The 26516-nt window shown below is 57.1% G+C and overlaps 11 protein-coding genes across 11 annotated transcripts; 5 read left to right on the forward strand and 6 right to left on the reverse strand.

Annotated features, from left to right (window-relative positions):
• Positions 1-602: 602 nt before the first annotated feature.
• Positions 603-2399, reverse strand: PG998_008778 (uncharacterized protein; the record flags this gene model as incomplete). The annotated part of the gene is made up of 1 exon (XM_066875594.1): positions 603-2399. The coding sequence occupies one exon, from the start codon at positions 2397-2399 to the stop codon at positions 603-605; it is 1797 nt and encodes a 598-aa protein (XP_066731539.1).
• A 1033-nt stretch (positions 2400-3432) lies between these two features.
• Positions 3433-5021, forward strand: PG998_008779 (alpha/beta-hydrolase; the record flags this gene model as incomplete). The annotated part of the gene is made up of 4 exons (XM_066875595.1): positions 3433-4462; positions 4603-4681; positions 4746-4806; positions 4890-5021. The coding sequence occupies 4 exons, from the start codon at positions 3433-3435 to the stop codon at positions 5019-5021; spliced, it is 1302 nt and encodes a 433-aa protein (XP_066731540.1).
• An 830-nt stretch (positions 5022-5851) lies between these two features.
• On the forward strand, positions 5852-7930 carry PG998_008780 (RNA-dependent ATPase rok1; the record flags this gene model as incomplete). Its single annotated transcript, XM_066875596.1, has 1 exon — positions 5852-7930. The coding sequence occupies one exon, from the start codon at positions 5852-5854 to the stop codon at positions 7928-7930; it is 2079 nt and encodes a 692-aa protein (XP_066731541.1).
• Positions 7931-8403: 473 nt separating this feature from the next.
• PG998_008781 (uncharacterized protein) lies at positions 8404-10527 on the reverse strand (the record flags this gene model as incomplete). Its single annotated transcript, XM_066875597.1, has 4 exons — positions 8404-8546; positions 8627-9455; positions 9497-10272; positions 10455-10527. Coding segments are annotated over 4 exons (1821 nt in total), but the record flags the coding sequence as incomplete, so codon positions are not given.
• A 2036-nt stretch (positions 10528-12563) lies between these two features.
• Positions 12564-13556, forward strand: PG998_008782 (uncharacterized protein; the record flags this gene model as incomplete). The annotated part of the gene is made up of 1 exon (XM_066875598.1): positions 12564-13556. The coding sequence occupies one exon, from the start codon at positions 12564-12566 to the stop codon at positions 13554-13556; it is 993 nt and encodes a 330-aa protein (XP_066731543.1).
• A 244-nt stretch (positions 13557-13800) lies between these two features.
• Positions 13801-14100, reverse strand: PG998_008783 (uncharacterized protein; the record flags this gene model as incomplete). Its single annotated transcript, XM_066875599.1, has 1 exon — positions 13801-14100. One exon carries the CDS (start codon positions 14098-14100, stop codon positions 13801-13803), a length of 300 nt encoding a protein of 99 aa, XP_066731544.1.
• A 2570-nt stretch (positions 14101-16670) lies between these two features.
• On the forward strand, positions 16671-18428 carry PG998_008784 (Cytochrome P450 monooxygenase; the record flags this gene model as incomplete). Its single annotated transcript, XM_066875600.1, has 4 exons — positions 16671-17026; positions 17109-17364; positions 17447-18017; positions 18091-18428. 4 exons carry the CDS (start codon positions 16671-16673, stop codon positions 18426-18428), a joined length of 1521 nt encoding a protein of 506 aa, XP_066731545.1.
• A 144-nt stretch (positions 18429-18572) lies between these two features.
• On the reverse strand, positions 18573-20962 carry PG998_008785 (uncharacterized protein; the record flags this gene model as incomplete). Its single annotated transcript, XM_066875601.1, has 3 exons — positions 18573-19773; positions 19855-20501; positions 20561-20962. The coding sequence occupies 3 exons, from the start codon at positions 20960-20962 to the stop codon at positions 18573-18575; spliced, it is 2250 nt and encodes a 749-aa protein (XP_066731546.1).
• A 618-nt stretch (positions 20963-21580) lies between these two features.
• PG998_008786 (GTP-binding protein YPTC4) lies at positions 21581-22769 on the reverse strand (the record flags this gene model as incomplete). Its single annotated transcript, XM_066875602.1, has 3 exons — positions 21581-22481; positions 22557-22621; positions 22707-22769. The coding sequence occupies 3 exons, from the start codon at positions 22767-22769 to the stop codon at positions 21581-21583; spliced, it is 1029 nt and encodes a 342-aa protein (XP_066731547.1).
• Positions 22770-23522: 753 nt separating this feature from the next.
• On the forward strand, positions 23523-24498 carry PG998_008787 (oxidoreductase; the record flags this gene model as incomplete). Its single annotated transcript, XM_066875603.1, is given in 4 exon segments — positions 23523-23560; positions 23631-23889; positions 24005-24372; positions 24384-24498. 4 exon segments carry the CDS (start codon positions 23523-23525, stop codon positions 24496-24498), a joined length of 780 nt encoding a protein of 259 aa, XP_066731548.1.
• A 281-nt stretch (positions 24499-24779) lies between these two features.
• On the reverse strand, positions 24780-26241 carry PG998_008788 (uncharacterized protein; the record flags this gene model as incomplete). The annotated part of the gene is made up of 2 exons (XM_066875604.1): positions 24780-26065; positions 26133-26241. 2 exons carry the CDS (start codon positions 26239-26241, stop codon positions 24780-24782), a joined length of 1395 nt encoding a protein of 464 aa, XP_066731549.1.
• Positions 26242-26516: the final 275 nt, after the last annotated feature.

The raw sequence follows: 26516 nt of genomic DNA on the forward strand, positions 1-26516 counted from the left end.
CAGCCAGACTAGTCGTTACTGGATCCGTAAGGGACGAGCTTCTTATAGCTCTGGGAACTACATATATCCATGTCCCAATGCCTCCCACTTTCCAATGTGGAGGTGTTCTTGATATTCCCCATTAGGATTGCATTGTCAATCGAGGGCACAGAGCGGTGGCGTCCCCAGCCCCGTTTCGAGTTTGTGCATGGTTTCGTTCTCGGGAGTTGTGGTCAGCCGTCTAGAGTGGGCGACAGCTGTGACGTACGTGACTAGTTATCAAACCAATTCGGAGGTTCAAAGCGGCTAATATGAGGAGCCAATCTATTGCAGACTGTGGGGTAAGGGGCCGGGTATACCCCTCTAGTCCAGCTGATAAGTCACGCGGGTTGCGGAAGCATCAGGCCCGACCGGGGGCCAAGACGGCGTGACTGGTGGACTTTGGGGACCTTAATACGGATAAAGTCGCTGGCCCCGGCAATAACATTGCCCTATTAATACTTGACTGTCCCTTTGGCCCGGCCGTTGCCAGGGCATGAATCAGTCGTTGATGACTTATTCCGTGCAACGGATTCCTGTCTAATTATCAATCACGACTCCACCCAATCAAATATTTCTGCGCGCTAAAGCGCGAGAGTCTCGGAATGTAGTTCCTCCCGCGTGCAGAATCTATACTTGATCTCCACCCGGGCCGGAAGCTGCCCTTGCCCCTTGACCAGATTCTTCCAAGTCATCGTCTCGACCCTCTGCCACACGGGAATCTGCCCCATGCCCTGTGCTCGTGGCCCATTCACCAACCCGCCCTCTTCCAGCTCAATCACCCGTTCCAACACCCTGGCAGCCGCAAAACTGTCCCAAACCGACTCCTGGGTCCGTTGCCGGCGCAGGATGCTCAGCGCCTCCCGCCGGACCACGGGGTGCCGGCACTTGACGCCGATCAGGTTGAGCGTGGGAACGAACCCGATCTCCGGCGTAAAAGTCGGCACCGGCGAGCCCGAAAACCGCTCATGCGCCGCCGCCACGTCGCGCGCCAGGACTACGCATTGCCGGAACTGGGGCAGGAAGTCATCGTAGTCCATTTCTCTTCTGCTTCCGTAGCTGAGGAGGAAGACCCGCCCAGAGATGTATTGCAAACGCAGTAGGTATATAACCCTGTGAGCCTCGGAGCTTTTTGCACGGGGTTGGTCTTGTTGCAGCAACAGCATGTTTTCGAAGAGACTTGACCAAGTATTCATTTGATGAAGGACCGCATCCTTGAGGGACCGAGCTGGTCCCGGCGTTCTGATGGCAGCTGGGAACATTTGGTGCTCCATGTTGCGCAATATCATGACCTGAGCGATGAGGGGTTGAAAGTGGTCAATGGCTTGCTCGAGCGACTGAAAGGCGGCGTCGTAAGTTGGAAGTTGGCACACGAGTTTCTCCTGCATCTCCACCGGAGTCCAGTGGCGCAAGAACATCACGGCCTGCATGTCGAGACGGCGGATCTGTCTGGTGACTTGGCCAAGAAGCGTGCCAACCCCGATGGGGCTGGCATTGTCGCACTCATTGTCGTTGTTGCCCAATGTAGCTAACCCCATCTTTTGCGAGAGCTTCACTCCTCCACGTAGATGTGTGATTGCTTGTACCTCATTGCCTGCGAGATGCTCAAAGCAGGTGAAGAGGTAACAGACCAAAAGGGTGATGGCGGTTGTTTCGATGCTGTCGTTAGTTTGCTGGTTCAAAAGAAGTTGAATGGCCCGGTTGTAGTGAAGGAAAGCCGTGCTATTTGGCTGCCAGGGTTGAGTTTGATGACTATCACGAGTATCGTGGTCCAGGTAGCTTCTGTAGATCAAGCCGACAGCCATAGCGGCATGCCGCACTGCCGGTACTGTCTGCGAGAATAACATGAGCGTATTCCGCCATGACTCCGAGGTTTGATACTCGTTCAATTGCTTGATCGAGATGTGCTCGAAAAAGCAGAGGTTGTCTGCCTGAGCTGACCCAGCCACAGGTAAAACCATGAGCGGCCCGAGGTTCTGCAGGGCAGGGCCGCGGCATTTCGCTTGGCCCTGTTGCGGCTGAGCTGCGCTGACGGTGGTACAAGGGCTCTCCGGCTTGTTGGGTTTCTTGCTCGGCGCTTCCGACCCCTCCGCAGTCGGCGAAGTGAGGGGATTTTCATCATAACCGTCGCATTTGCGTCCCGTAGAAGTGCATTTCAAGCAGGACGGCCGAGCCTCGTCACATTTGATCCGTCGTATCCTGAGACGTGAAGCAAGAGATGCAGCGTCAGCTTCGGAGTCCTTGGAGCATGTGAAGACAATTGGCCCCCACGTGGCGGTTCGCGGAGATAGACTCACTTGCAGGTCTTGCAGCCCGATCTGGACTTCGGAGCATACTTTCGAGACTTTTTTCGCCAGGCCTGCAGAGCCGCCTTGTTGCATGCATGACCTCTCGTGTCCATGGCTTCGGGTTCAGCTAGCTACGATCCGATCCTCTCAAATAAGGGCCGGTTCAGAGAATCGATCGTCTATTCGTTCATTCGTACACGTGTGGGGAAACGGTTGTCCCAATTCCTTGGCAAGGGGCACTCCAAAAATCTGATGACCAAGATGAAAATGAAGGATAAACATGATGCGAATAGATCAGAGCCGTACCAATTCTGATAGTGCAAATTAGTTCCGTGCGACCCGAACCAACCGTACGGCGTATTCACACGCGGTATGGCGCGGTGCGTAATGCTGAGCTACTTGCATCTCACGGTTTAGGTCTAGCGCCGGGCAGTCAGCCGCAATGGAGGGTCGTGGAGGTCGTTATTAGTGCTTATCATAAAGAATTCCGATTGGTTGGTTCGTATAAGCTGGGCTGACCAGCAAAGACGATAAGTGGAAACAGGGGCTGAGCCAGAATGATGTAGATATCCGAGTCCAGAATCAATACGATATTAGATATGTATAAGTAGTGGCCTCGTTTTGCAATGGCGACTTCATGAACAAAGGGTATCACCACGCTCTCACAAGCAATACAGCAGAAAGCTCCAAGAGGAACCTTCGGTGAACGCTACAATGAACCGTCTTGGGACTGCCCTCATCCTTTTGGCCAGCTTGGGCTGTCAAGCCGCGTGTGGGCAACAGCCGGGCAAGGACAATCCATTCGATAAGGTGAGTATTTACTGTTACCAGGCAGATCTACACAGCTTTCAAGCTTGCTGATCGCCTATCCCTATAGATCCAACCATCTGCCAACCTCACCTGGACACCTTGTTACGGGGACCTCAAATGCGCCAAACTTGAAGTCCCTCTGGACTATTCCAACAGAAGCCTTGGCACGACTTTCATTTCCTGGGTCAAGTTGTCTGGCAAGAATGCCAGTGACGAGTCTCCAAGCATTGTGTTTATCCCAGGTAGGGCCTCACACCAGGACATTTGTAAGGCACAGTAATTGACGTGTTGGCTAGGCGGCCCCGGCGGTTCTGGGATGGAGACCATTTTACCGAGCCGGGCCCTCGTACCAGCATTGATCGGAGACAACTACAACCTAGTCACCTATGACCCTCGCGGTGTGAGCAACAGCGGTTTGGTCCTCGACTGCTTCGCGGGGAACACGGAAGCGAGAGCAGCCTTCGACCGAGTGCACAGGACGGGCGTGGCCAACGTTTCTTCGACATCGGTGCAGGAACAGTACTATTCCAGCTCCATCTACGGCGACTACTGCAACCATGCTGTCGAGAATGGATCGCCTTATGGGTACTATGTGACCACCCCGGCAAACGCCCGCGACATCCTGACGTTTGTCGAAGCCGAGGCCGCAGCGGCTGGTCGGTCGCCGTCCGACGCCAAGCTGTGGGCTTACGGCGCCAGTTACGGGACTACCGTTGGCGTCACCTTCGCGTCCATGTTTCCCGACCGGGTGGAGAGGATGGTGCTGGACGGCGTGGCAGACGCCGATGGCTATTACGACAATTCCGGGAGGGCCAACGTCGAGCAGATGGACGAGGCCATGGGGTCGTTCTCGACCTTCTGCCACGCTGCAGGCCCGGAAGCCTGTGCCTTCTGGGGACCCACGCCCGCCAACATCACGGCCAGGCTGGACGGTCTCATCCGCCAGCTTGAGGACAGCCCGGTCCCGATCAGCGGACTCGGCAGCAAAGCCCTGCCGACGCTGGTGACCGTATCCGACCTGAAGGCGCTTTTCATCCTTGCCGTATACAACCCGCTGACGATGTTTCCGGACATGGCCAGCACATTACACCAGCTCGAGAGCGGGAACGCGTCTGCCATCGCGGGTAAGTTTGCCGGGCTAGCCAACACGATCGACTCCCGTTTTGCGATCCAGTGCGCCGACTCGTCCCGGACAAACAAGCTCGTCACCCTGGAAGACTACAAGGGGTTTGTTGACTACGCAGTCTCCAAGAGCAAGTATCTTGGCGATATGTGGACCATATACATCGACACCATATTGTGCAGGTCAATCCGACCACAGTTGCCGGACAGCATGGTGTTTCCAAGTAAGCAGCCCCCGTCCGGTTTTCTTCTTTCCTCTCTCCCGTCTTCTGTCCCTATGTCCCTGGGGCGTAATGCTCAGGAGATGTGACTGGACATGTGCATCTGGGTGCAAATCTAACTAATAACGTTCTCACGCATCCAGAGCCGGTGGTTGGGTTAGACAAGCCGATGACATACCCGATCCTGTTCGCGAGTAATACGATCGACCCTGTTACTTCGTCGTAAGTTGTGAACAAACCGCTTCCCCAACTAATATGTTGCTAACGGGACTTTGCATCGTCGCAGGGCGCGCAAGATGTCTTCTCAGTTCCCCGGATCCGTCGTTCTATTCCAGGAGGCCGTTGGTGTAAGTTGTCGCCGAATCTCCGTCACAAATCATCTTCGATATGAATGGAAAAGCTAACACATGGGTGATTTCCTCCAATGCAGCATGTTGTCGCCCTCCAAGGAGCCTCGAGGTGCTACTTTGGACATGTTCAGGCATACTTCCAGGGCATAGTCCCGCCGGCCAACGTTACGTGCGCGCAGGAGTATTTCCCTTTCAAAGGTGCTCCTATGTAAAAATGTCGAAGACGCGGAGAGATCACGTTACACTTCGAGGCCGGCTGTTATGAGGAATTAATACCTTTTAATTAGAATATTTAGAAGTCATGTACATTCAATTATAGAGCGACTCTACCTTCATGCGCATCGTGAGCGCCAGTCACTCATGTGCTTATTTTTGACCTATGACGATAATCGCATCGTCCTATATAGAGAGACCCTTCAATTAGATATCAAAAGGTTCACACCAGGAACGTGATCATCGTCAAGGGTACAGTGATGGCAACGCAGATCCAAACGAGCCGGAAGGAAACGAAGACTCTAGAGTCGGAGCTGGAGAAGAAAGCCATGCCGAAGAAGCCCGAGACGGCCGTAGCGGGGAGGAAGACCATCGTGAGCACGGCGATGACATGCATGCTGGCGCTGTCGTTCTTGGTGTCGCGCGCAATGTCGGTGATCGTCTCGCTATACTACTGCATGACGAGGTTGAACACCAAATTCATGACAATCTCCTTGCGCGTCCCAGCTCGACTTTGGCGCCGTCGTGCAGATAGAAAAGTCGATACTTCCTCTTACTGAGATGACAGCGCTTCAAGCTGTCCGGCTCAATCGGGAAGCCCATAACTTTAGTGGGTGGTTTTAGTGGAAGGCCCGCTAACAATAGCGAAAATCCACTGGAGTGGCAGAAACCTTCACCGCCCAAAAGTTTTAGCGTCTCAGCAATCATCAATTGCAGCGCATCCATGTGCAAATTGATCTGCCCACTCTGGAGAACGAGCGATTGCGTCTTTTGACTTGACGATCGCCTCTTGCTGGAGACTGCAGACCAGACCATCGTCTCAATCGCCATGGATCTGTTGAAAGTCTTGTCCCGCGGGACTAAGAAATCGGCCGTCCCCGAGAAGTCCTTTGCCCCTCCTCCGAAACCGACCAATCCTCAACTCTACACGGATTTCTCCATACGGGGTGTCAAGCGCAAAGCAGACGACGCCCTCACCCAAGACGCCAGCGCCATCACCGACGATGTCGACTTCTTTGCGGCCAAGGAGACGGCCAAGCCCGCGCAGGCGCCCGACGACGACGAGGAGAAACCTAAGAAAAAGCAAGCAACCAGCGCCGCCCCTCCAATGAGCCATGACGAGATCTACCAAGTGTTGAAGGGCCACAAGTTGAAGTTCACCATTATGTCGAGCCAGGAGGAAAAGAAGTCCAAGGTCAAAAAGTCGAAAAAGAAGGACAAGAAGACGCAAAAAGCCGAAGCCAAGGCATCAGATGGAAAGCAGCCGCTGTACCCGCGACCGCTTACTTCGTTCAACGAGCTACGAAGCGTCTACAATGTGTCTACGAGACTAGTTGCCAACCTTGCAGAGCATGGTTACCGACTGCCCACCGAAGTCCAAATGGGTAGCCTGCCCCTTCTGCTGAGCCCCAAGTCAGCCGTGACCGACACCCTCGACAACGCCGACCATGTCAACTTTCTGGCTGTCGCCCCGACCGGCAGCGGCAAAACTCTATCCTTCTTGATCCCCACCATCAACAGGATACTCGCTCAACGAAAGCAATCTCAAGAGAAGGGGAACAAACAGCCACTCGCCGCCATCGTCCTTGCGCCCACCCGTGAGCTCGCCCATCAAATCGCCAGCGAGGGCCAAAAGCTGGCCGCGGGTACTGGTGTGAAGATCGTCATGTTCAAGAAGGGCATGCGCATCGCAGCTGAATCATCAGACATAGAGGTCGCACAAGAATCCGACGGCGAGAGCGACGACGACGAAGAAGACGAGGACGAGTCGGATGCGGCAAGCGACGTCAATAACACAGCACCTCTGACTTTGACAAAGGCCGACATTCTCGTCACTACGCCCATGTTACTTCTCAACTTTTTAAACCGCGAAAAGACGAAGAAGCTATTGCCCTCAGTGAGGACGCTCATCCTGGACGAGGGCGATGTCTTGCTGGACGAACTTTTCAGAGAGCAGACCCAAGGGATCCTGGCTTCTTGCACCAGCGAATCCTTGCAGATCATGTGCTTCTCTGCAACCATGGGCTCAAATATCGAGGCTTTGCTGATGCAGGAGCTCGAGAAAAGGCAGCAGGACGAATCATCACCTTCGCCTTTGGTTCGACTAGTGGTAGGTCTTAAGGACACCGCCGTCAAGAACATTAAACATCGTCTTATCTATACGGGTGATAATGAGCGCGGAAAACTCTACACCATGCGTCAGCTGCTGCACCCGACAGGCACCAACGACGCGTTACCCGACATGCGCCTGCCATTCCTTGTTTTCGTGCAGACGATAGACCGCGCCGTGTCCCTGCACGACGAGCTCAAATATGAGTTCCCTGTCGAGGCTGGCGGGTCCACACGTGTCGCAACTCTGCATTCGTCCATGTCGGAGACAGCCCGAAGCAAGATTATTGCCCGCTTCAGATCAGGTGAGATCTGGGTGCTGATCACCACCGATCTGTTAATGCGAGGCATTGATTTCCGCGGCGTCAACGGCGTGATCAACTACGATATCCCGACCAGCGTGGCGGGGTATGTTCATCGCGTTGGCCGTACGGCTCGAGCTGGCGGAGCTGGCGATGCCGTGACCATGTACACCAAGGAGGACATCCCTTTCCTGAGGAGCATAGCGAATGTCATCACGCTATCGGAGAAGCAGGCTGGCAAAGACGGCAACGTAGACTCGGTGCCCAAGTGGTTGATGGACGCCCTGCCCAAGGTCAAGAAGGACGACAGGCAGAAGCTCAAGAAGGGCGGCGTGGAATCGCGACGCGGGACCAAGGCCCAGATCACATCCAAGAGCGCGTGGGAGAGGAGGCGGGAGAACAATAAGCGCGGAGCCATTGCCGGGAGCAGGCGGAAGGCCAACGAGGATCACGACGAAAGTGAGGGCCAGGAAAGCGAGTGGGGTGGACTCGACTGAGCTGAGTAAGAATTGACATAGCCTGCCTACGAATGAACGACTTGATTCCAAAGTGAAATCCGATTTGTCAATGTCCATGTCTGCGCAGCATGTACACTGCCAGATTCGAAGAGTAGGATACAAACGTCCACGAGGCTCACATTCGGCGTCCAAAACAACATCAATCGTGAATTTTCGCATCGCTATTATTACAAGATTAGGTATCTATAATCATTAGACACCCTCTATTCTCTAAACACCACTTTCCCTCCCCTCCTCTAACCTACTCTATTACTATAACACTTCAGAAATTTACCACTGATAATTATCGGCTTGGACCAACCCTGTCTGGCGAGAAGACTGGCTTTGTACACAATGGATCGCCCGAACAATCCTTTAGTTCTTAATTCCACTGCCGATTTGGGCTGGAAATTGGTGCGACGTTAGCATTCTTTGGGGCAGAATGTTAAGAAGAGCAAGGGGGTACACTTACGAACGACATCGACCGCGGTCCACTTGTCCCAGTTGGGGCACGTCTGCGCCACGACATTGGGAATCGACATGTCCTTCTGGGTGGCGGCGGGGTTCTCCAGCACCATCCAGACGAAGCCGGCCGAGGCGTGCCACGCGATATGGCCTGTACAATGTTTCTCAAGGTCAGTAAACAGGTGGCGTGGGGGCGGTTAATGCAGATAGGGGGAGGATAGGAACACGAACAGTGAAGAGGCCAGACGCCTGGGTTGTCCTGGTTCCATTGCACGACGATGTAGTGGCCCGGGAGCAGCATCTGGACGTCGCGGCGCTGCGGGTTCTGCGGGTTGACGATGGAGCCGTCCCAGCAGTGGCCCTTGGTCGTCGCAGGGGTGGACGATTTCCCGCTTCCGCTTCCGCTGCCATTGCTGCTGCTGCTGCCGCTGCCGCCGGGGACGAAGGGCCACAGCCAGTCGGGCCACAGGTTGCGCGGCTCGACGACGGCGTCGCGCCGATGGCGGCTGGACTTGTGGATGGCGCCGGACTGGTCGTTGCCGCTGCTGCCCACCTGCGCGGCGGTGCAGGCGCCCTCCTGCAGGATGAACATGTTGTGGCCGTGCAGGTGGATGGGGTGCGGCTGCTGGCCCGGGTTCTCGAAGACGAAGCGCAGCGACTTGTTGGTGCCGTAATCGTGCACGTTGCGGATGGGGTCGAAGCTGAGCTGGCCCTGCTTCACGTCCAGCAGGATCGGGTCGTTGTAGTCCACCACCATGGTGCGCCCGGCCTCGTACCAGATGTCGGCCGTGCCGTTGCTGAGCAGCTGGATCGGCAGCACCTCGGTCACGCTCGGGTCGCCCGGCGCGATGGGGTACATCGGCACCGTCTTGGACAGGGGGTCGTTGCCGCAGTACGTGTCGTAGGCGTCGGGCTGGGCCTGCGACGTCGGCGCCGCGGTGCGGTCGGCGCCCTCGTAGAAGACGGCGGCCAGCGCCAGCGTCGAGTTCGCCTTGGACAGGGAGCAGTTGGGCGGCTTGAAGGCGCGCAGCCAGACGGCCGACTTGGGGTCGCCGGCGCCCTTGACCAGGACGTCGGTGCGCTGCCCGGGGCCAGGGTCACGACGGTCGTGTCGTAGGGCTTCAGCGGCACGAAGTCGTTGGCGATGACGGTCATGGTGTGGCCGTCGATGGAGATCTTCTCGACGGCCGAGGCCGAGGGGTTGATGAAGCGCAGGCGCATCGTCTTGCCCGAGGTGAAGTTGAACGAGGCCAGCGGCGCGTTGTTGCCCAGGTACGAGTTCTTGCCGTTGATCAGGTTGCTGTCGGAGCGCGTGACGACGGGGTCCTTGGCCAGGAAGCCGGCCAGCACGTCCTCCCACCACTCGTGGTAGTACTCGTTGGCCATGACGGGCCCGACGTCGACGTCGTAGGCCGTCTGCTCGTCGGGCCCGTGGATCACCATGGGCCCGAAGCCGCCGCTCGCCCACTGCGACTCGACGTGCGAGTGGTACCAGCTGGTGCCGTACAGGTCGGCGCGGAACCGGTAGGTGAAGGCCGAGCCCGACGCGATGGGGCACTGGTCGACGCCCGGCACGCCGTCCATCCACGGCGTCTGCTTCTGCAGCAGCCCGTGCCAGTGGATCGCCGCCGGCTGCGTCGTCATGTTGTTGCTCACCGTCACCTCGATCCAGTCGCCCCAGTTGGCCTCGATCACGGGGCCCGGGTACTGCCCGTTGACGAGGATCAGGGGCACGTCCACGCCGTCGGGCGCGGCGGTCTGTTTGGTCAGGGTCCAAGCATAGGACCGCGTCACGCCCGTGTCCGGCATTTGTTGGTAAGGATTGGCATTTTGGGAGGTTCTGCCGATCTGATCAGTACCACTGCGAGGGGCTCCAGCTGAACTGGTTCATCGGCGGTTCGTGTCACGACTCACAGTGATCCCCAGGGAAATCCGTTGGGCAGCGGGTTGTTTTTCAAAAAAGGGCGGGAAGATGGGCGCAAATGGTGTGCCCAGTAGTGAAAGAGCTGCATGTTTGTTAGATACCGGCTTCGCACCTGTACGATGAATCCAAACTCACAGTTCTGCCCAGCGAGATTGATCGGATTTTGAACATTGCTGGTTGGCAACGTTTTGCTTGGGCCGTTACCCATGTTTGCGGTCAGCCGTGGGAGATCTTCACGGGTGTGTCTGTTCTCCCCAGCAATACAGCGAATAACAAATCAAGCAGACGGAAAAGAAAGAACGAAGGGAATAGTCTCCTGGATAGGATGGATCGCAGAGCCGAGCAATGCCAAGACTGGGGATGGGATGAACAAAATCAGCAAACAGAACGATGATGGAGCTCATGTCTTATAATAGGTCTCCCTTTTCCAATGCTCCCTAGGTTTGCCGAGGATTCTCGCATTCGCGCCGTCGATCCGCATAGCCGTGGCAACGGCCGACTGAGTTTCCCAGATCCTCCAGCACTGCTGAAGCGCTGGTACGGGAGCCTGCCCATCCGCCCATAGCTGATGTGCCGTGCCTGTCCGAGTTGGGCGGTCGTGGTGCGAGAAGGGGAGATTCCTTACTGATGCCCATGGGCGTTGGGCGAGTTTGGGTTCGTCGGCATCTGCCCTGGCCTGCAGTAGTGCGAGCCTCTGCTAACGGCTTTGGGGAACAAGTGAGGTCTGAGCCACAGGCGCATTTCGTGGTGGCTATTTATAGTTTGGAAGACTGGACGACTGAAGGACTGACCTACTTGTCGCGGGTGCCTTTTCAAGTAGAATGTTGATACTCCGGTTGAGTGTATCGTTGATCAGCTTTGGGTCGCTTTTCCCTTTCGGAGGTGCCACTCAACATTGCCATCGCCCCTCGATGATCATGCCTGGTGTTCGTTTGAGTCTCCCGAGCTCACTCCACGCGTAGCTCATTGTTCGAAGATAGCGCCCTACCGGTACAGGAAACCGCTTAGTCTTGCAGGTGGCCTGCATTCTGTCTAGCTGGGCCTTCTAGACCCAGCGTCAAGTGTCCTGAAATGAGTAACCGATCCCAATATGCACAAAACTAATCTTAGTAACAAGAACCAGACGAACGGATCGGATAACGTGGAACTAAGACACTTAAGTATCGGCTAATGCGACGCTATCTCGTGCTACGAAACAAATCGGGATATTATTCCCCCAACTTCCCCATGAAGGGCGTATAAATGTTTATGTGCACCACGCCACGCCGCATGTTTGTTACGGAATTAGAACCTTGGTAATTCTAATGATAAGACGCATGGAGCGAGCCTCTTCTTGTCAGTACATGCGCCTGGTTTCTGTCTGGCGAAGCACATTATGCCCCCTAGAGTGCTTGCGACTGTGACCTTGCCTGTTGCTGGAGACGCGAGGCACATGGTAGATTAGAAACTTGGCGATGAGCCACTCGATCAAGCTTATCTTGTCCCTCGTGCCCACCCACAGCCACCGAAAGTCTTGATCTGGTTGGGATAGACCTTAGCTATGCCCTCCAAACCATCTGGCTGGAGCACTGGAGATCGCCGTTTGCTTGTCACACGAGTTACTTTTTCCACCCCTGGCCAGGCAACACTATATGTTATGAATGGCTGAAGGACGTTACTAGTTAATAACCTTTGTGTCTGACCTGTGAGTCCCGCCGGGACTAATCATCACGCAGACGCAGACGCGGGCGCAGCTAGCTTGGCGCACCCTTCTAGAACAGCCAGCACTTGTGCCTTCTCAAGATTAGACTTTCCGTAGTAGCCAATGCCCAGACTGCCGGGAGGATATTGGGTCATTTGTGTTTGCTGATGCGTGCGTGTTTTGGTGGCAACAGGTGTTCGCGATCCAGGAAGAGTCCGACTTGTTGCCCCTGATTGAAATGACCGGGGTCGCGCATCAGAATCCAGTCAGCGACAGACATGGCGATGGCAAATGAAACGAATCCAGCTTGCGAAATAATTAGTATAGAAGCAGCATAGTATTTCATGAAAGTAGCGTGTATGACGGTAAAGTATGATGTCATAGACTATGGCGCAATCTCATTTCCTAGACCTGAATCCAAAAGACATCACACCCGCCGTCTTTACACTTGATATGTCGAAAGGGAAATGCTCTCCAACGCGCTGGGAGACCCCAAATCCTCCCAATTCATTGGATTTAGTCTTAACATGTTGATCCTACTGCAATAGTTGGAAATCCTAATCATGCAACAGAGTCCCGGCATCGTGCCGTCTTTGCCGATCGCTCAACCGCTTGCACGCCGCCCAACCCTCGCAGAAACCACCCTCTTCCTCCAGTCGCTCCTCCCCGTTCGACAAGGCGATGTCGCTTTCGAGTATCACACCCCACGGTCAAGGTTCTTTAATCCCGGCACGGCCAGGCCTGCCTGCGTGGTACTCAGCATCACCCCAACAGCGGGCTTTTACGATGCTCTGACCAAGGCGGCGGCAGCAGCAGCAGCAGCAGCGAGGTCGCCCCCGCCCCTGCTGGCATTCCTCCACCGCCCCTGGGCACTGGACCGCAGAAGGGTGCCGCGCGGCGCCACCATCGTCGCGTCGCACAAGGCCTTTGACGAGGTCTTGACGGTGGGGAATAACGCCGCCCTCGCCGCGAAACTGGACATGGCCGTGGACGGCGCTGCCATCATCCAGGGCTACAAAGGCGATCCCGACAGGACCATCGGGATCGTGGGTCCATTGAACACCATCACGGCGAGAACGCCGTTGAGGTCCCAGTTGGAGACGGAATTCGGGTCCTTTGAAGGGGTCTTTGGCTTCGACGAGGGCGAGGGGGTTGACGAACTCGCGACTGGTGGAGAAAGCATGGTCAGGTGCGTCGCTATTATGAACGCATTCCACCCGGAGGAGGTGGACAAGGTCGCGGAGCTCGCAGTTGGCATGGGGCTGGCACCATCAGTGGAAGACTGCCGAGGCGTACTCTACTTGACCGGCGCCGTACGAGAGCCCGGACTGGAGGCCGCACTCAGTAAAGGCATGGCGGTGGTGTGTGTAGGGCATCGCACATGCGAAGAATGGGGGATCCGGCACTTGGCCAGCGTGTTCCGGGAACGGTGGCCGGGGCTACAAGTGCAGGAGATCCTTGAAGCAGAAGAACCCAGGATCGAAAAGAGTAGTACCAAGACACGCCCGACACCAGAGCCAGGCCTTGACCAGCCCCACAGGAAAGAAAATAGATAGTATTAAGTGAGACGACCGCCATACGGAGTAAGGATGATCACAAAAGCCTGACCCTACTCATTATACCCTTGGAAGAAGAGCCGCCAACAGTCCGCACTGCCATAGTGCCTCCACTCGTATCAAATCATCAATCATAAAACTCGTGGAATCGTCCCCATGGCGAACATGAGACCAGCCTGTTCCAAGGCTATTCCGATGTACATAGCCCCAACTCCGTATATCCCTCGGCGCAATGTCTCATGGCTCAGACATCGAGCATACTCTTAGGAAATGGGCCGTGTTGTGAAGAGTTGTTTCTCGGAGTATCTGAATTGTAAACCGGCATGGGCTTCTCGGGCAAAGGTGCGGTGCACCCCTCGTCCCGACTGTTGTTCCTGCTGCTCTGGCCGGAAGACAGAGTGCCCTGCTCGATGTCCTTTGTCGTGTTGTCGTCGTCCGAGGCCCGTTTGTGCGAGTCGTGCCATCGCAGCCATCGCTTCACCGGGATCGAATGGTCTTTCCTTCCCTCTCGGGACATCTGTCGTCGCTTGCGGCGGTGGTGCATGACCCAATAGATGACGGCCGCCGTGACGAAGAATGCGACGAACAGAGGCACGAGCCTGACAACGTACCATTTGGCGTCGTGTGTCTGATGGCCATTGCCGTCGCCGCCGCCGCCGCCACCACCGCCAATGTATGTGCCGCCGCTCCCCCTCTGCTACTGCCGCTGCTGCTTCCGCCTTTGCCTCCTCCACTGCTGCTGCTGCTGCCACTACTGCCACTGCTGCTCCCGCTGCTGCTCCCTCCACTGCTACCACTGCTCCCACTGCTCCCACTACTCCCACTACTCCCACTGCTACTCGGCATTTACAACCTCAAGATGTGACTGTAGATGTGTTGAATAGATGTATGCTGGAATCTGTCGCGCAATCTGAATAAGGGGACTGTCGTATGAAAGGCAAAGTCGCGACTGGTGTTCGTCGATCTTTTTTAGTAGCAATCAAGAGTTGTTTTATGGTCATCAGAGTGAGGTGCAACGTCTCACAATGGGGTGAAGAATCGTTTTAAATACTACAGGACTGGCCTCATACATGCTACCGGTCCAGCCTGATTGAAGCCATAAAATGCTAGAACAAGAATTTACAATCAGATGTGCCATGTTGTAATTGCAACATTTCACCAGCAGCCTACATCGAAGAGACCCAATAGGGTATTTGTGCAATGACTGCCGGCAGGAAAGGCGTTGGAATTTACGTCAAACGAACATGAGACCTGATTAGGTTGTGACATCATCCTTAATGCGATTCGCACAAATTGCAGTTGTGGAACAGCCTGCATCGGCAGTAAGCTGCCACAGACGTCATCGGGTCGCGGGTTTGCGATGTAGTTGGGGAACACATGCACTCCGGCATCCCACCGACGAGGCTGACCAATCCTGGGTGCAGTGTCAGATCACACAATATACTCTTGCATGAGATGACTGGATGACGTGTAGTACAGGAACAACCTCAGTTCATTGGCTATCGTTGTATTGCAATGCTTGATATAGGCTAAGATGAGATATTGCCATTATACATCATTGCCGTGACCTGCCCCTATTCTCACTATACACGCTGGCCGAAGCCTAACACCGCCCATGGGTTTTGTCATTCGTATCCAAATGCTCCTGCCGACGAAAACGTAGTCAGCATATCTCTCAGGTACTTCTGATCTTGGGCCTTGCTGTATCTCTTCCAGTGGATGAGGCATTCCAGTGGTGGCCATCCGCCGACTCGTGTAACCCGTCTACCAGCAAGCTTCTCGATGGTTGTTTTGGGCCAGGTTTACCAATGTCAGTGAGGTTTAATCAACTACCTCCTTCGCTGGCTTGTGGTCCGTGAGTACAATCACCCGGGGGCGGCGCTTTTGATGTGCGCTTAGTCCATGGTGTGCTCCTCGCTTTCCTGATACTTGAACCCACATCAATTATAGGCAGGCCACGCAGTGCCATAGCTTGCGTCTCCGTCCCGTGTTGAGGATTAAGTTAATGAGTAATGAGTTGGAACGTGACTGGCCGGAGAGTAGCTATACTGCGAAAATGAATATAGCTAGCTCGTATGTTTTGCATGATGGAATGGACTTGCCAGGATGTTACGAGTTAGATACGATATACTGAAAAGCAGGTAGAACCAAGAAAAACTGTACTGCATTCCCAGATTTGTATTATAGAGTGCTATTCACTCACGTCTGTGTCACATGATCAGAAACTACCAACAGATGGTAAACCGATCTGTACCCGCGCGTCTAGTCACCCATGCTCCTACTATTCAAGTTCCGCCATCAATAGTCCAGATTTTAGTCTTCGCTCTTGCCTTTTCTCCGTTCGATGCCACGCTGCCAACCCGACAGAAACGAAACCTTATTTCAGCCTTATAGGCTCCCCTATCCATATTCAATTGTATACCATGCAGCAGCTTGAGAAGAACAACAAAAGACCCGTGATGAGAGATTCAACACCAGATACCAAGGCGCAGAAAATAAGCCGCTTTCCTCGACACCATACTGATTCCATCACGGGAAATACCGAGAACTTGGGTTTTCTAATTGGCGACGCCAAGAGGCCCCTCCAATATTTATCTGTAGCCATTATGGACTAGTGGCCGTTATAGACAGATAAAAGACGGGATCCACATCCACTCCACTGCCATATGCACACCTATGACTCGGGGCTCGTTACATTCAGGCTGATACCCGAGAACTCGGACAGAAGAGGACAAGGGATGCGGGTCAGAGTCCTTGTTGGTCGTCTAGTTGCATTTGAATGTCCAGTTACGGCGAAGAATTGGAATATTGGCGCCGAGGATCCCTGCCAAGTGGCCTGCCACTGTTCTTCTTGAGCCAATGCGACAGGGACGATAGCACCATTTTTGCTGTCAAGTTCTGCCCCTCCCCCGCTGGTGCAGAACTGCCACGACACAGGACAGGGTTCTGGGTTCGTAGCTGAAGCCGTAGCAAACAATAGAAAGGAGAAAAGAAAAATAACCGGACCACAAATTCCCTTACCATTTATATATGGAAGGAAGACCTTGCTTAAGTGAGGGGCTGGCAAAGCATTGGTTTCCCCCTTGGTATTCCTTCTTCCAACGAGACGCCATCATGTCCGGTGCTGCAGCTGGGGTGTTCCCTCAGGCCATGGAGGCCTGCACTACCCTTTCTGCCATCTCGATTGGCATCCTCGTCGTCTATCTCCTGCTGTCGGCGGCGTACAACCTGCTTCTTCACCCGCTCCACGACATCCCCGGCCCCCGGCTGTGCGCAATCAGCCGCATGCCGTGGTGGGTCGCCAACTACCACGGCGACCAGGTGTCCTATCTCTGCGCCCTGCACGACCAGTACGGCCCCGTCGTCCGCTACGGGCCGAACGACCTCAGCTACAGCAACGGCGATGCCTGGAAGGACATCTACGGTTACGAGCGGGGCCGCAAGGAGAACCCCAAACAGGAAAAGACGTAGTACGTATCGATTTGTTTTGTTGTGTCCAAGAGTTTTAGTTTCACATTGGCTGATCGGTGGCGCCTTGGCAAAACGCAAAAGCCTGCCTCCCTTCAACGGCGTGAAAAACATGGTCACGGCAAATGAGCAAGACCACGCCAGGGTGCGCCGGATCTTCAGCCCCGCCTTCTCGGACCGGGCGTTGAAGAAGCAGGAGCCTCTGTTCCAAAAGTACATTCACCTGCTGGTAGGAAATCTGAAGAAGAGCGACGGGGAGCAGGTCGACCTGGTCGACCTGTTCAACTTCACCATCTTCGACATCATGGGTGACCTTACATTGGGCCAGCCCCTCGGTCTGGTAAGTCTGCGAGCCATGGTTCGGCCATGGGCCTACGCACTTCAGAAACACCGCTAACGTCGTCGATCGGTCGGCCTCGCAGCTGGAAAACAACAAATACACGCCCTGGGTGACGGCCATCTTCAGCTCCATCAAGGTCCTGGGCATCATCCAGTTCATCGAGTACTACCCCGCGCTCAGCGCCCTGTGGAAGCTGCTGGAGCCGCGGTCGATCTACGACATGAAGATGAACCACTGGAACCACACCAAGGACCGGGTGGACGCGCGGCTGGCGCGGGGCTCGACGCAGCCCGACGTGTGGAACCTCTGCGTGCCCGACGACGAGAAGGGCCAGGCCGGCCTCAGCCTCAAGGAGATGCACTCCAACGCCGAGATCATGATGCTGGCCGGCACCGAGACCACGGCCTCGGCCCTGAGCGGCCTGTTCTACACCCTGCTCACGCACCCCGCCGAGATGGAGCGCGCCAAGGCCGAGGTCCGCGCCGCCTTCGCGTCCGGGCGCGACATGACCCTCGAGTCCATGGGCGGCTTGAAGTACCTCCACGCCTGCATCAGCGAGGCCATGCGCGTGTACCCCCGGTGCCGGCCGGACTCCCCCGTCTTATCGCCCAAGGCGGCAACATGGTTCTGGGCCGATGGATTCCCGAAGGTGAGTTTTCTCTCTCTCTCTCTCCTTCCTCACAGGTGAAGGCACGATCAGTAAGCAGTTGGGCTAACACCCAAAAGGCACCAACGTCGTCGTGATGCAAGCGGCCACCTACCGGTCGCCTGAAGGCTGGAAGGACCCCGGCCGCTACGTGCCGGAGCGCTGGCTGGGCGGCGGGTCGTCGGGCGAGTACCGCGACGACCGGCGCGACTGGCACCAGCCCTTCTCGTTCGGGCCGCGCAACTGCCTCGGGCAGAACCTGGCGTGGCACGAGATGCGCCTCGTGGCGGCCAGCATCCTCTTCCATTTCGACGTGGAGCTGTGCGAGCACGAGACGGGCGACTGGTTCGACCAGAAGTCCTACATGGCGTGGGAGCGGCGGCCGTTGATTTGCCGGGTCAAGTACGTTGGTCAGTGACGCGGTGTTAGCTCAACTGCGTACTGCCCATGCGAGTGACAATTGAATAGAGTCCGTTGTATAAAAACACTAAAGGAATAATGCTGCAATAAACTGGCTGCCTAGTCTATCTATGGAGCGTGTTGTACAAGAAGCAGCATGGTATCAGTGTTCACAGAAGTTGTAACCCCTCTCGTCCCAATCCTTTTTCGAGACCGTATGAAAGCGACTTCTCTCGTCCATCAATTGGAGGCGGTGCGCCCTGGCCTCGTCCGGGCTCATCAAGCCCTCGGGGACGACACCGTTTTGCCGCACCATGTCGAGGATTTCCGGGGGCAGCCGATTCGTGCTGACTCCGGCCTTCTCGTCGCCGCCGTGACCCGTGGTAGAATGTGTCGGGCTCTTTTCCGGAATCTTCTCCGCCAAGCCTTCCTCTTCCTTCAGCAGGCCGAGCAAGTCGGCAGGCATGTCTCCGCTGTCGCCGCCCCCGCCCCCGCCCCCGCGCTTCGACACGGCGTCGCCTTGGAACACGGCGTCGGCCCACCAGTCGCGCTGCTGCGGCGGGACGTTGGCCGTCGAGAGGACGCGGCAGTTCGGGTCGACGAGCCAGAGGGCGACGAAGCGCCGATGGCCGGGCTTGGCGGGGTCCTGGAGGCGGAACGACGAGACGCGGTGCTGGAAGACGTTGGGGAAGGCGAGCAGCCGCCCCTCGGGCGTGTCCACGCGGCCATAGAACTGGAGGCAGGGCCCGCCGCTGCCCGAGGGGCCGAAGCACGTGCCGTAGCTGCGCTCGAGCCAGTGGTAGGCGTCCTGGCCCGCCGACATGGAGATGTCGTCCTGGTCCCAGTCGGTGCCCATGCGGAAGGCCAGGCTGCTGGGCGTCACGTTCTCGCTGTCCAGGTAGTACAGGGCCGTCGCGCAGATGTGCTCGTTCATCTGGCCCTCGATGTGCCAGCTCCCCTGGGGGAACTCGGGCTTCTCGGGCGTGAGCTCGATGCTGGCCATCTTGACGATGACCTGCAGCCCCGATTCCTTAAACCTGTCCCGCAGTTGCTTCTCGCAGTCGTAATTGACTTGGGTGAAATCATCGGGCTCGAACAAGATCGGGTCTCGGACCTGCTTCCACCGCTTCTCCTCAAGGTCTTCCTCGGGGATCTTGTCCAGCACGCTTCGCGGAAATTCCGCCTCGGGGGCGCCACGGTCCAACGACCGTATCGCTGTCCATTCTTCGTCCGTTATTTCAATTTTGCTATCATAATGAAGACACTCGACAATGTCGGCCAGGGCATCACAGTCGAGCTTAACGTCGAGCTGCGCCAGGGTTTCGCTGTCGAGTTCCTCCCATAGCCCGTCGGTTTCGTTGTCGCTGTTTATGACAGAAGAGAAGGGATCAGATACACAATCCCCCGCAAATGGAGAATGAGAGGTTGGGGGTGGTAGGACTCACTCAGCATACTTCGCCGGACTAATGCGTGGCTCCTGGCGCCCAACCGGCTGGGCCTCGCTTCTGCGATGGTAGTCATGCAAGTTGAGGCACTGCTCCCAAGCGGGGAGGGCCTGGTCCACCAGCTTCTCGATGGTGCGGTAGACGCCCTCGTACTTGACGGGGTGAAGGTTGTTGATGTAGCTCGTGAACCTGGTGGTCCCGTCGTCTTGGAACTTCAGGTTCGCCGGAAGCCACTGGTACTTGGCGGACCAGAAGTGTGGCGCCAGCGGACGGTGACCATAACTCTGGACCGGGTCGATCCATGGGTTTTCCGTTTGATCTGGGGTTGGTTGGCCCTTGCCTGCCCACTTGGTCACGGCGTCGACCGTCCCGACCACCTCGTCGTACAGGAAGTGCGACTTGCCCCAGACGAGGCAGTACAGAGAGGGGTGCACGAGGTTTTGGACCATGCCGTTGCTGCGCGGATGCCAGTCCACGTTAGAGGCCTGGTCGGCGCGCAATTTGGCAAAAGCAGCGACCATCTCGCTCTTCAGAGACTGGTTCACCAACACGTCGGATTTGACGACGCAGTTGTCTACTGCATCTAGCGTCGGGACGAGCCCGGTCTTCTGGAAGTATTCGGCCTTCAGTCGCAACTCTTGGATGCACTACATTTGCACATTAGTCGACAATAGGAACATGAGCAGCTCTGGTGGTTTCTGCGTACGTAGTCAAATGCCTTTTCCGACAGAATGCGACAACGAGGTTGGGGAAGCAAGTCCTCGCCCTCTTCATCTTCAGCCAGGTATCTGCGGTTGTGCAGTCTCCAGCCTTCCGTGGCCAACCGGTACAGGCCATCCTCGGGCTGCTGCAGGGCCTCGGCGCGCCACTTGGCGACGATGGCCTCGTCGAAGACCTTGGTGTGCCAGCCGGGCTTGTCGGTCAGCGTGTCCATGACGGCCAGCATGAAGACCTCGCGCAGCTGGAAGAGTTCCGACGTCGAGCCGGGCAGGTGGAGGGAGACGGCAATTGGATATAAGGGCTTGGTGGCCCGCCAGCCGCCTGAGTGGTCGCGCAGATCCAGGTCGATGCCAGGGTACCGCCCGTCCTTTGGTTGCGGGCTCGTCATGGCGGAGAATTGGCGTGTGATGAAGGATCGGTAGCGCTGAATGCAGTAGGAGAACATGCTCTTCTGGGAGAACCGGACTAGAGCTGGCGAATGGACGGCATGTTTATACAGCAGCACCGTTCCCTTTGACATCCGAGATTCTCAAGGCAGCAGAAAGGTGCCTAGCGCGCGGGCGCTGAGTGGGTGTGAAGTGGGTGAAGTGGGCGAAATGGTCCGACTCTAACACCGGATCTAGATCTAGGCAACAAGCGCCCCTGTCGCTGACCGCGCAATGGTCCGGCGCAACACGATACTATACACGTCGAAATCTTCGATTGAAGAATTGAGTACTATTCGTTCCTCAAGAGAATCCGGCCTCTTTCCCTTTCGTATTAGTCTATAAGGCACACACACGTACTAGTAAATAGCTGTGCCGCAATGTATCTTCTCCGACCGTAGCTTCGCCGCCAACGCCAAACGAGAGAAAAGTGCGAAAGAGGTATCACGAAACGATTGTTGCTTTCTTCCAACCCACACTGTACACCCACAAACACAGAGACATCCTGTATCCCCAGAGCCCCCCTCCATCTTCGGGTTCCTATCCAAGTGCCAGCAGTCCCTTCTCCTCCTCCGCCACGATCAACAACACCCCCGCCTTCGCCCACTCCGCAGCGTAAACACCTCCTCCCACTCGCGCAGCGCCACGGGGCCGCGCCGCCCCTTCTTGCGCCTCCGCACGCTGGCGCCGCCGTCGTCGACGGTCATGCCGCTCTTGACGCTGCCGCCGTCGCTGGCGCCGCCGCCGTTGGTGTTCCAGTGCCCGCCGTCGCCGTACTGGATGCCGCTGAGCGGGTCGTCCGGGTCGATCTCGCCGAGCTCGATCTTGGTCAGGATGGCGCGCGCCAGCCGCGCGAACACGTCGTCCACGCCCTCGCCCGTGAACGCCGACACCTCGAGCGCCACCGGCACCTGCACCCCGCCCGCCCACCGCGACGCCTCCGCCGACGACACCTCCCGGCCCTCGGCCGCCACCGTCGCGCGCTGCTGCGTGCCCAGCCCCACCGAGGACGACGGCGTCATGGTGTTAACGCTGGCGCTGCTCTGCACGCTGGTGCCGTACATGCTGCCGCCGTAGCTGGAGCTGCTCGACGGCGGCGGCGGCGGCGAGAACTCGTCGTCGGCCAGGGACGGCAGCAGCGGCCCCTCGTCGTGCGCGAGGTCGAGCTTGTTGCCCACGAGCAGCGTGGTGAGGTTCGGGCTGGCGAGGGCGCGCGCGTCGTTGAGGAAGGGCGGCAGGGCGCGGAAGCTGGCGTGCGACGTCAGGTCGTAGATGAGGACGGCGCCCGCGGCGCCCCGGTAGTAGGACCGCGACACGGACCGGAAGCGCTCGGTGCCGGCCGTGTCCCACAGCTGCAGCTTGATGCGCTTCCGGCGCGCGCCCGTGCCCACCTTGATGATCTTGCTGGCGAACTCGACGCCGATGGTCTGCGAGGAGAGGATGCGCCATTCCGATTTGACGAAGCGGTGCAGGAGGCAGGACCTGGAGGAGAGAACCAGTCAGCTTCGAATCCTTGGGTTTCTCGAGTCGGAAGAAGGAAACATGGATGCCACTTACTTTCCCGTTCCACTGGGTCCCAACAGGATGATCTTGGCCAGATAGTCGTACATGCTCCCCAGCTCCTACAATGGTTGTGAAGTTGCGAGTCAGCGCTTCTGACAAACAAAGACCCGACCCGGCTGCGAGTGTCTGTTCAAGCCATCATACCTGATCGCCCGCCGTGCCCGAGCTCTCCTCGCTGGCGGCCGAAGACCGTCGCGGACGCGTCATGGCGCAAGCTTGGTGTCTTATCTGGGGCTTTCTCTCTCTTTATCTCTCTATCGCTAGGTTCGGAAGCGTCGGTCGCGGCGGACTTTGTTGCGATGTCTGGCGAGCTTGGGTAACGGTAATGAACAGTCGTCTGGGCCCTGACGGAGAAATGCGGTATTATTATTGCACCGTGTTGACGTTGACTTTTGCGGATGTCGTTATCGGGTCGGGGATACGAATTCGAAGTTTGTTGGTTGGCAAGGGACTGTCCAGCTGCGGTTGCGATTCGCACGTCGGTTGCTTATCTCTTGACTCTGCCGCATATGCCGTTGAGTTGGGTTGGGTTTCGGCGGTGACGTGAGCTGGGCTGGTAGGGATCACGCTGATTGGATTTGGGGGTTTCGGGGGGCCGCTTTGTTCGGTTTCAGTCAGCACATAAGGCCTGCCAGGGCCCGTGCTTTCTATGTTGCGCCTATTCCTGTAGCGGCTTTAGCGTTGAGAGCTGTCGCACATCCACTAAACAGGCGCTAGGCATGCGCTAGATCTCATCCACTCACTCACTGTACATAAACCCCAGGTGTTCATGCTTGTTACTGTGCGTGCTGCCGGCAACTCCTAATGGGGGAGGCCGACGGGGACTTGTCATCTGGGAAAGAAACGTGCCTCGGCTCCGGCTTAGGTAACGAACGGTTGAACTCAACATCATCTCTTTGATTGCAACCTTCTTATTTTGATGACTTCCTACCCAAGTTCTGCATACACACACCAGTCAAAATGAAGATCGAAGACAGAACATTTATCATATCTGGCGGGTAAGCCACCTCTCTCACTCCTTGCTCCGTCCACAGCATCACATGCTAAACAACCCTGGATCACGCACAGCGCATCCGGACTGGGCCAGGCCACGGCTAAGGAGCTGGTGCGCGCCGGCGGCTACGTTGCGGTGCTCGACATGAACGACGACAACGGTGCCGCCGTCGTCTCGGAGCTGGGCCCCGACAAGGCCCGCTTCTTCCAGTGCAACGTCACCGAGACCGCGAGCGTCGCGGCCGCCATCAAGGGCACCGTCGCCTGGGTCCAGGAGACGGGCAAGCCGCTGGGCGGCGTCATCCCGGCCGCGGGCATCTCGCTGCCTTCTACGGTACGTTTGGGATTGCTTGGTGATGATAGCGCTCTACTTTGAGTTCATGCTCAGGGCATCCGCGTTTCAAGTACTATGAGACGAGTCTGTTACTGATGATACCATACCACAACAGATGCTCGACCGCCACAACCAACCCCTCTCCCTGCCCGACTTCAACTTCGTCATGGCCGTCAACGTGACGGGCACCATCGACCTGGTGCGCCAAGCCCTGCCGCACCTCGCCGCCGCCGCGGGCTCGCCCGAGGACGGCGAGCGCGGCGTCGTCGTCATGGTGGCCAGCGCGGCCGCCTTCGAGGGGCAGCGCGGCCAGGTGTCGTATTCGGCCTCCAAGGGCGCCATCACGGCCATGACCCTGCCCATGACGCGCGACCTGTCGCGCTTCGGCATCCGCGTCGTCACCCTGGCGCCCAGCCTGTTCGAGAGCGCCATGACCAGCCTCATGAGCGACAAGGTGCGCAAGTCGCTCGAGGGCGCCATGGAGTTCCCCGGAGGGCCGGCCGGCCCGAGGAGTTCGCCATGGCGGCGAGGCAGGCCATCGAAAACGTCATGCTGAATGGCACCGTCATTCGTCTGGATGGCGGTATGCGGATGCCGAGCAAGTTGTAGGGGGGCTCATGGTTGCTGGTGAGTAGGCACTTGTAGGTAGGTATCACGCCAAGAGCAAATTTTAGCACGCCTGAAGATGATCTTTTTTATTACCGGTACTGTCTCATTTGTTATGGTATGATCACGCACCCATACCATTTATCATAGTAGTATGCGCAGGGCCAGTAGCCCCTCCATTCATAATTGGGAGCAACTGCCGGTAAAATGCCTTCTTATCGTACACAGCAAAACTAAATGCCCAACCCTTGTCTGAACTCTTCCATCCATCTATCCGACCATGTTCAACGATGCTCGGGCGGATCCAGACGTCGGGTGGCCGAGCGCTCACGATAGTTGCGCTTGGAGCGAGGATCGCCCCCGGCCTTAGGGGAGCGAGACCGTCGGCCCTCGGCGCGAACTGCCGAGTCCCGGAGCTTCTCGCCGAGGGCAAAGCCCTGCAGGTAAGCGCGGGAGGCGACCGGGTCGGCCAGGACCGCCTCGCTGGGGCCGCGGTAGTGGCCGTAGAGCGAGCGGATGCCCGCGAGCAGGACGTGGGCCTCGCTCTTCTTGTGGTCGGCCACGGCCCCGTTGGCGCCGCCGCCGCCGCGAGAAGCTCGGTCCCGGCCGGGGCTGTAGTGGCTATAGCCAGCCTTGTTCGAGCCGTTGCCGCCGTTAGCGAGGCCGTTTCCGCCCGTGCCGCCGTAGCTGCTGCTGCTTCCGTACCCGCCGTTGTGCCGCTCGAGACCGGCGCGCTCGCGGTTCAGCATCTCCTGCTTCTCCTTCGCGATGACCTCGGCGCGGGTCGGGGCACCCTCTTTGCGCATGTTGGCACGGATCCAATCCACGGCCTGCTTGGCCAGGGACTGCTTGGCGTCCAGGGTGTTGTTGTAGCCACGGCCGTCGGAGATGGTGTGGTTCTGGAGTCGGACCGAGGCATAATATTTGCCATTGCTCCCAACCCATTCCGTGAACTGGGGGTTGAAGCGGCGCGACTGGCACTCCGAGCTCAGGATGGAAGTGTGCGTGGTTCGAAAGAGGTTATTGTTATCGGCGGTGTTGTAGCCGTCATTGTTCTTGTTGGTGGCGCTGGCGCTCTGGTACGAGGGAGGCTGGGAGTCTGCACGTGACATACCCAGTTTATCGGCGGTGATCCTCTTGTAGGAGGGAACCAGGAGGCCTTCAACCGAAGTACCAGCCCCACCACTTGTGTCGGTAAAGAACAAAGACGAAGGGTTCCCAGAGGCGGCACGGCTAGGTGCAACATGGCCATTTGGGCCGCTGGTGGGGCCCTGGTAATAGCCGGTCGACGGGAGCAGTTGAGCAGTTCCCGGAGGCTGGAGACCAGGCAGCTGGGGATAGGTAGTCAAGGGTCGTCCCGATATCATCTGGCGGAAGCGTTCTTGGCCTGAGCCCTTCTGAGGGCTCGGGCCTTTCGGCATGGCGCGCTGGCTGGCGGTAGGATGCGGCATAGCCGGCATAGCCGGCACAGGTGGCATGGTCGGCAAAGTCAGCATGGGTGGCAGCGTGGCGCCGTCATGGGTCGGGTTCTCAACGTCCGGGATGTGCTCCGGCTTGATCTGGGGAGAGGCTAGAATGGTAAAGACAGCCATGTCAGATTGGTATCGAGGGGGAACAGTGGTAGCTAGCTCACTCACAAGTTGCAGCCGCCTCCGAGGTGCCTTGGGGATTGCTGGGCTTCTGTGGGAGAGCGGCAGCAATGGCAGCGATGGTGGCATCTGCCTGGGGATCGCTGGTGATGGACATGATGGCCGACAAGGTGCTCCGGCATAAATCGCAGAGACTGGAGGTGAACCAGATTGGTCAGCGGATGATGTTGTAGAGGAGGGAGAAGTGAGGTAGTGAAAGTTCGATGTTTATCCCACCAGCTTGTTTACCCATCAAGCACGTAGGCAAGTGGGAGCAAGACCTTGCAGCAACTGGGGAAATTGGACAAACCAAATCGATGAGTTGGATGGGACTTACCTAAATGCCCACACAATGAAAACAGACAATCAGGTCGCCGCGAGTTCACTGACGGA

Source organism: Apiospora kogelbergensis (assembly GCF_038363985.1).
Source record: "Apiospora kogelbergensis strain CBS 113332 chromosome Unknown utg000005l_segment0_segment0, whole genome shotgun sequence".
Lineage (NCBI taxonomy): Eukaryota > Fungi > Ascomycota > Sordariomycetes > Amphisphaeriales > Apiosporaceae > Apiospora > Apiospora kogelbergensis.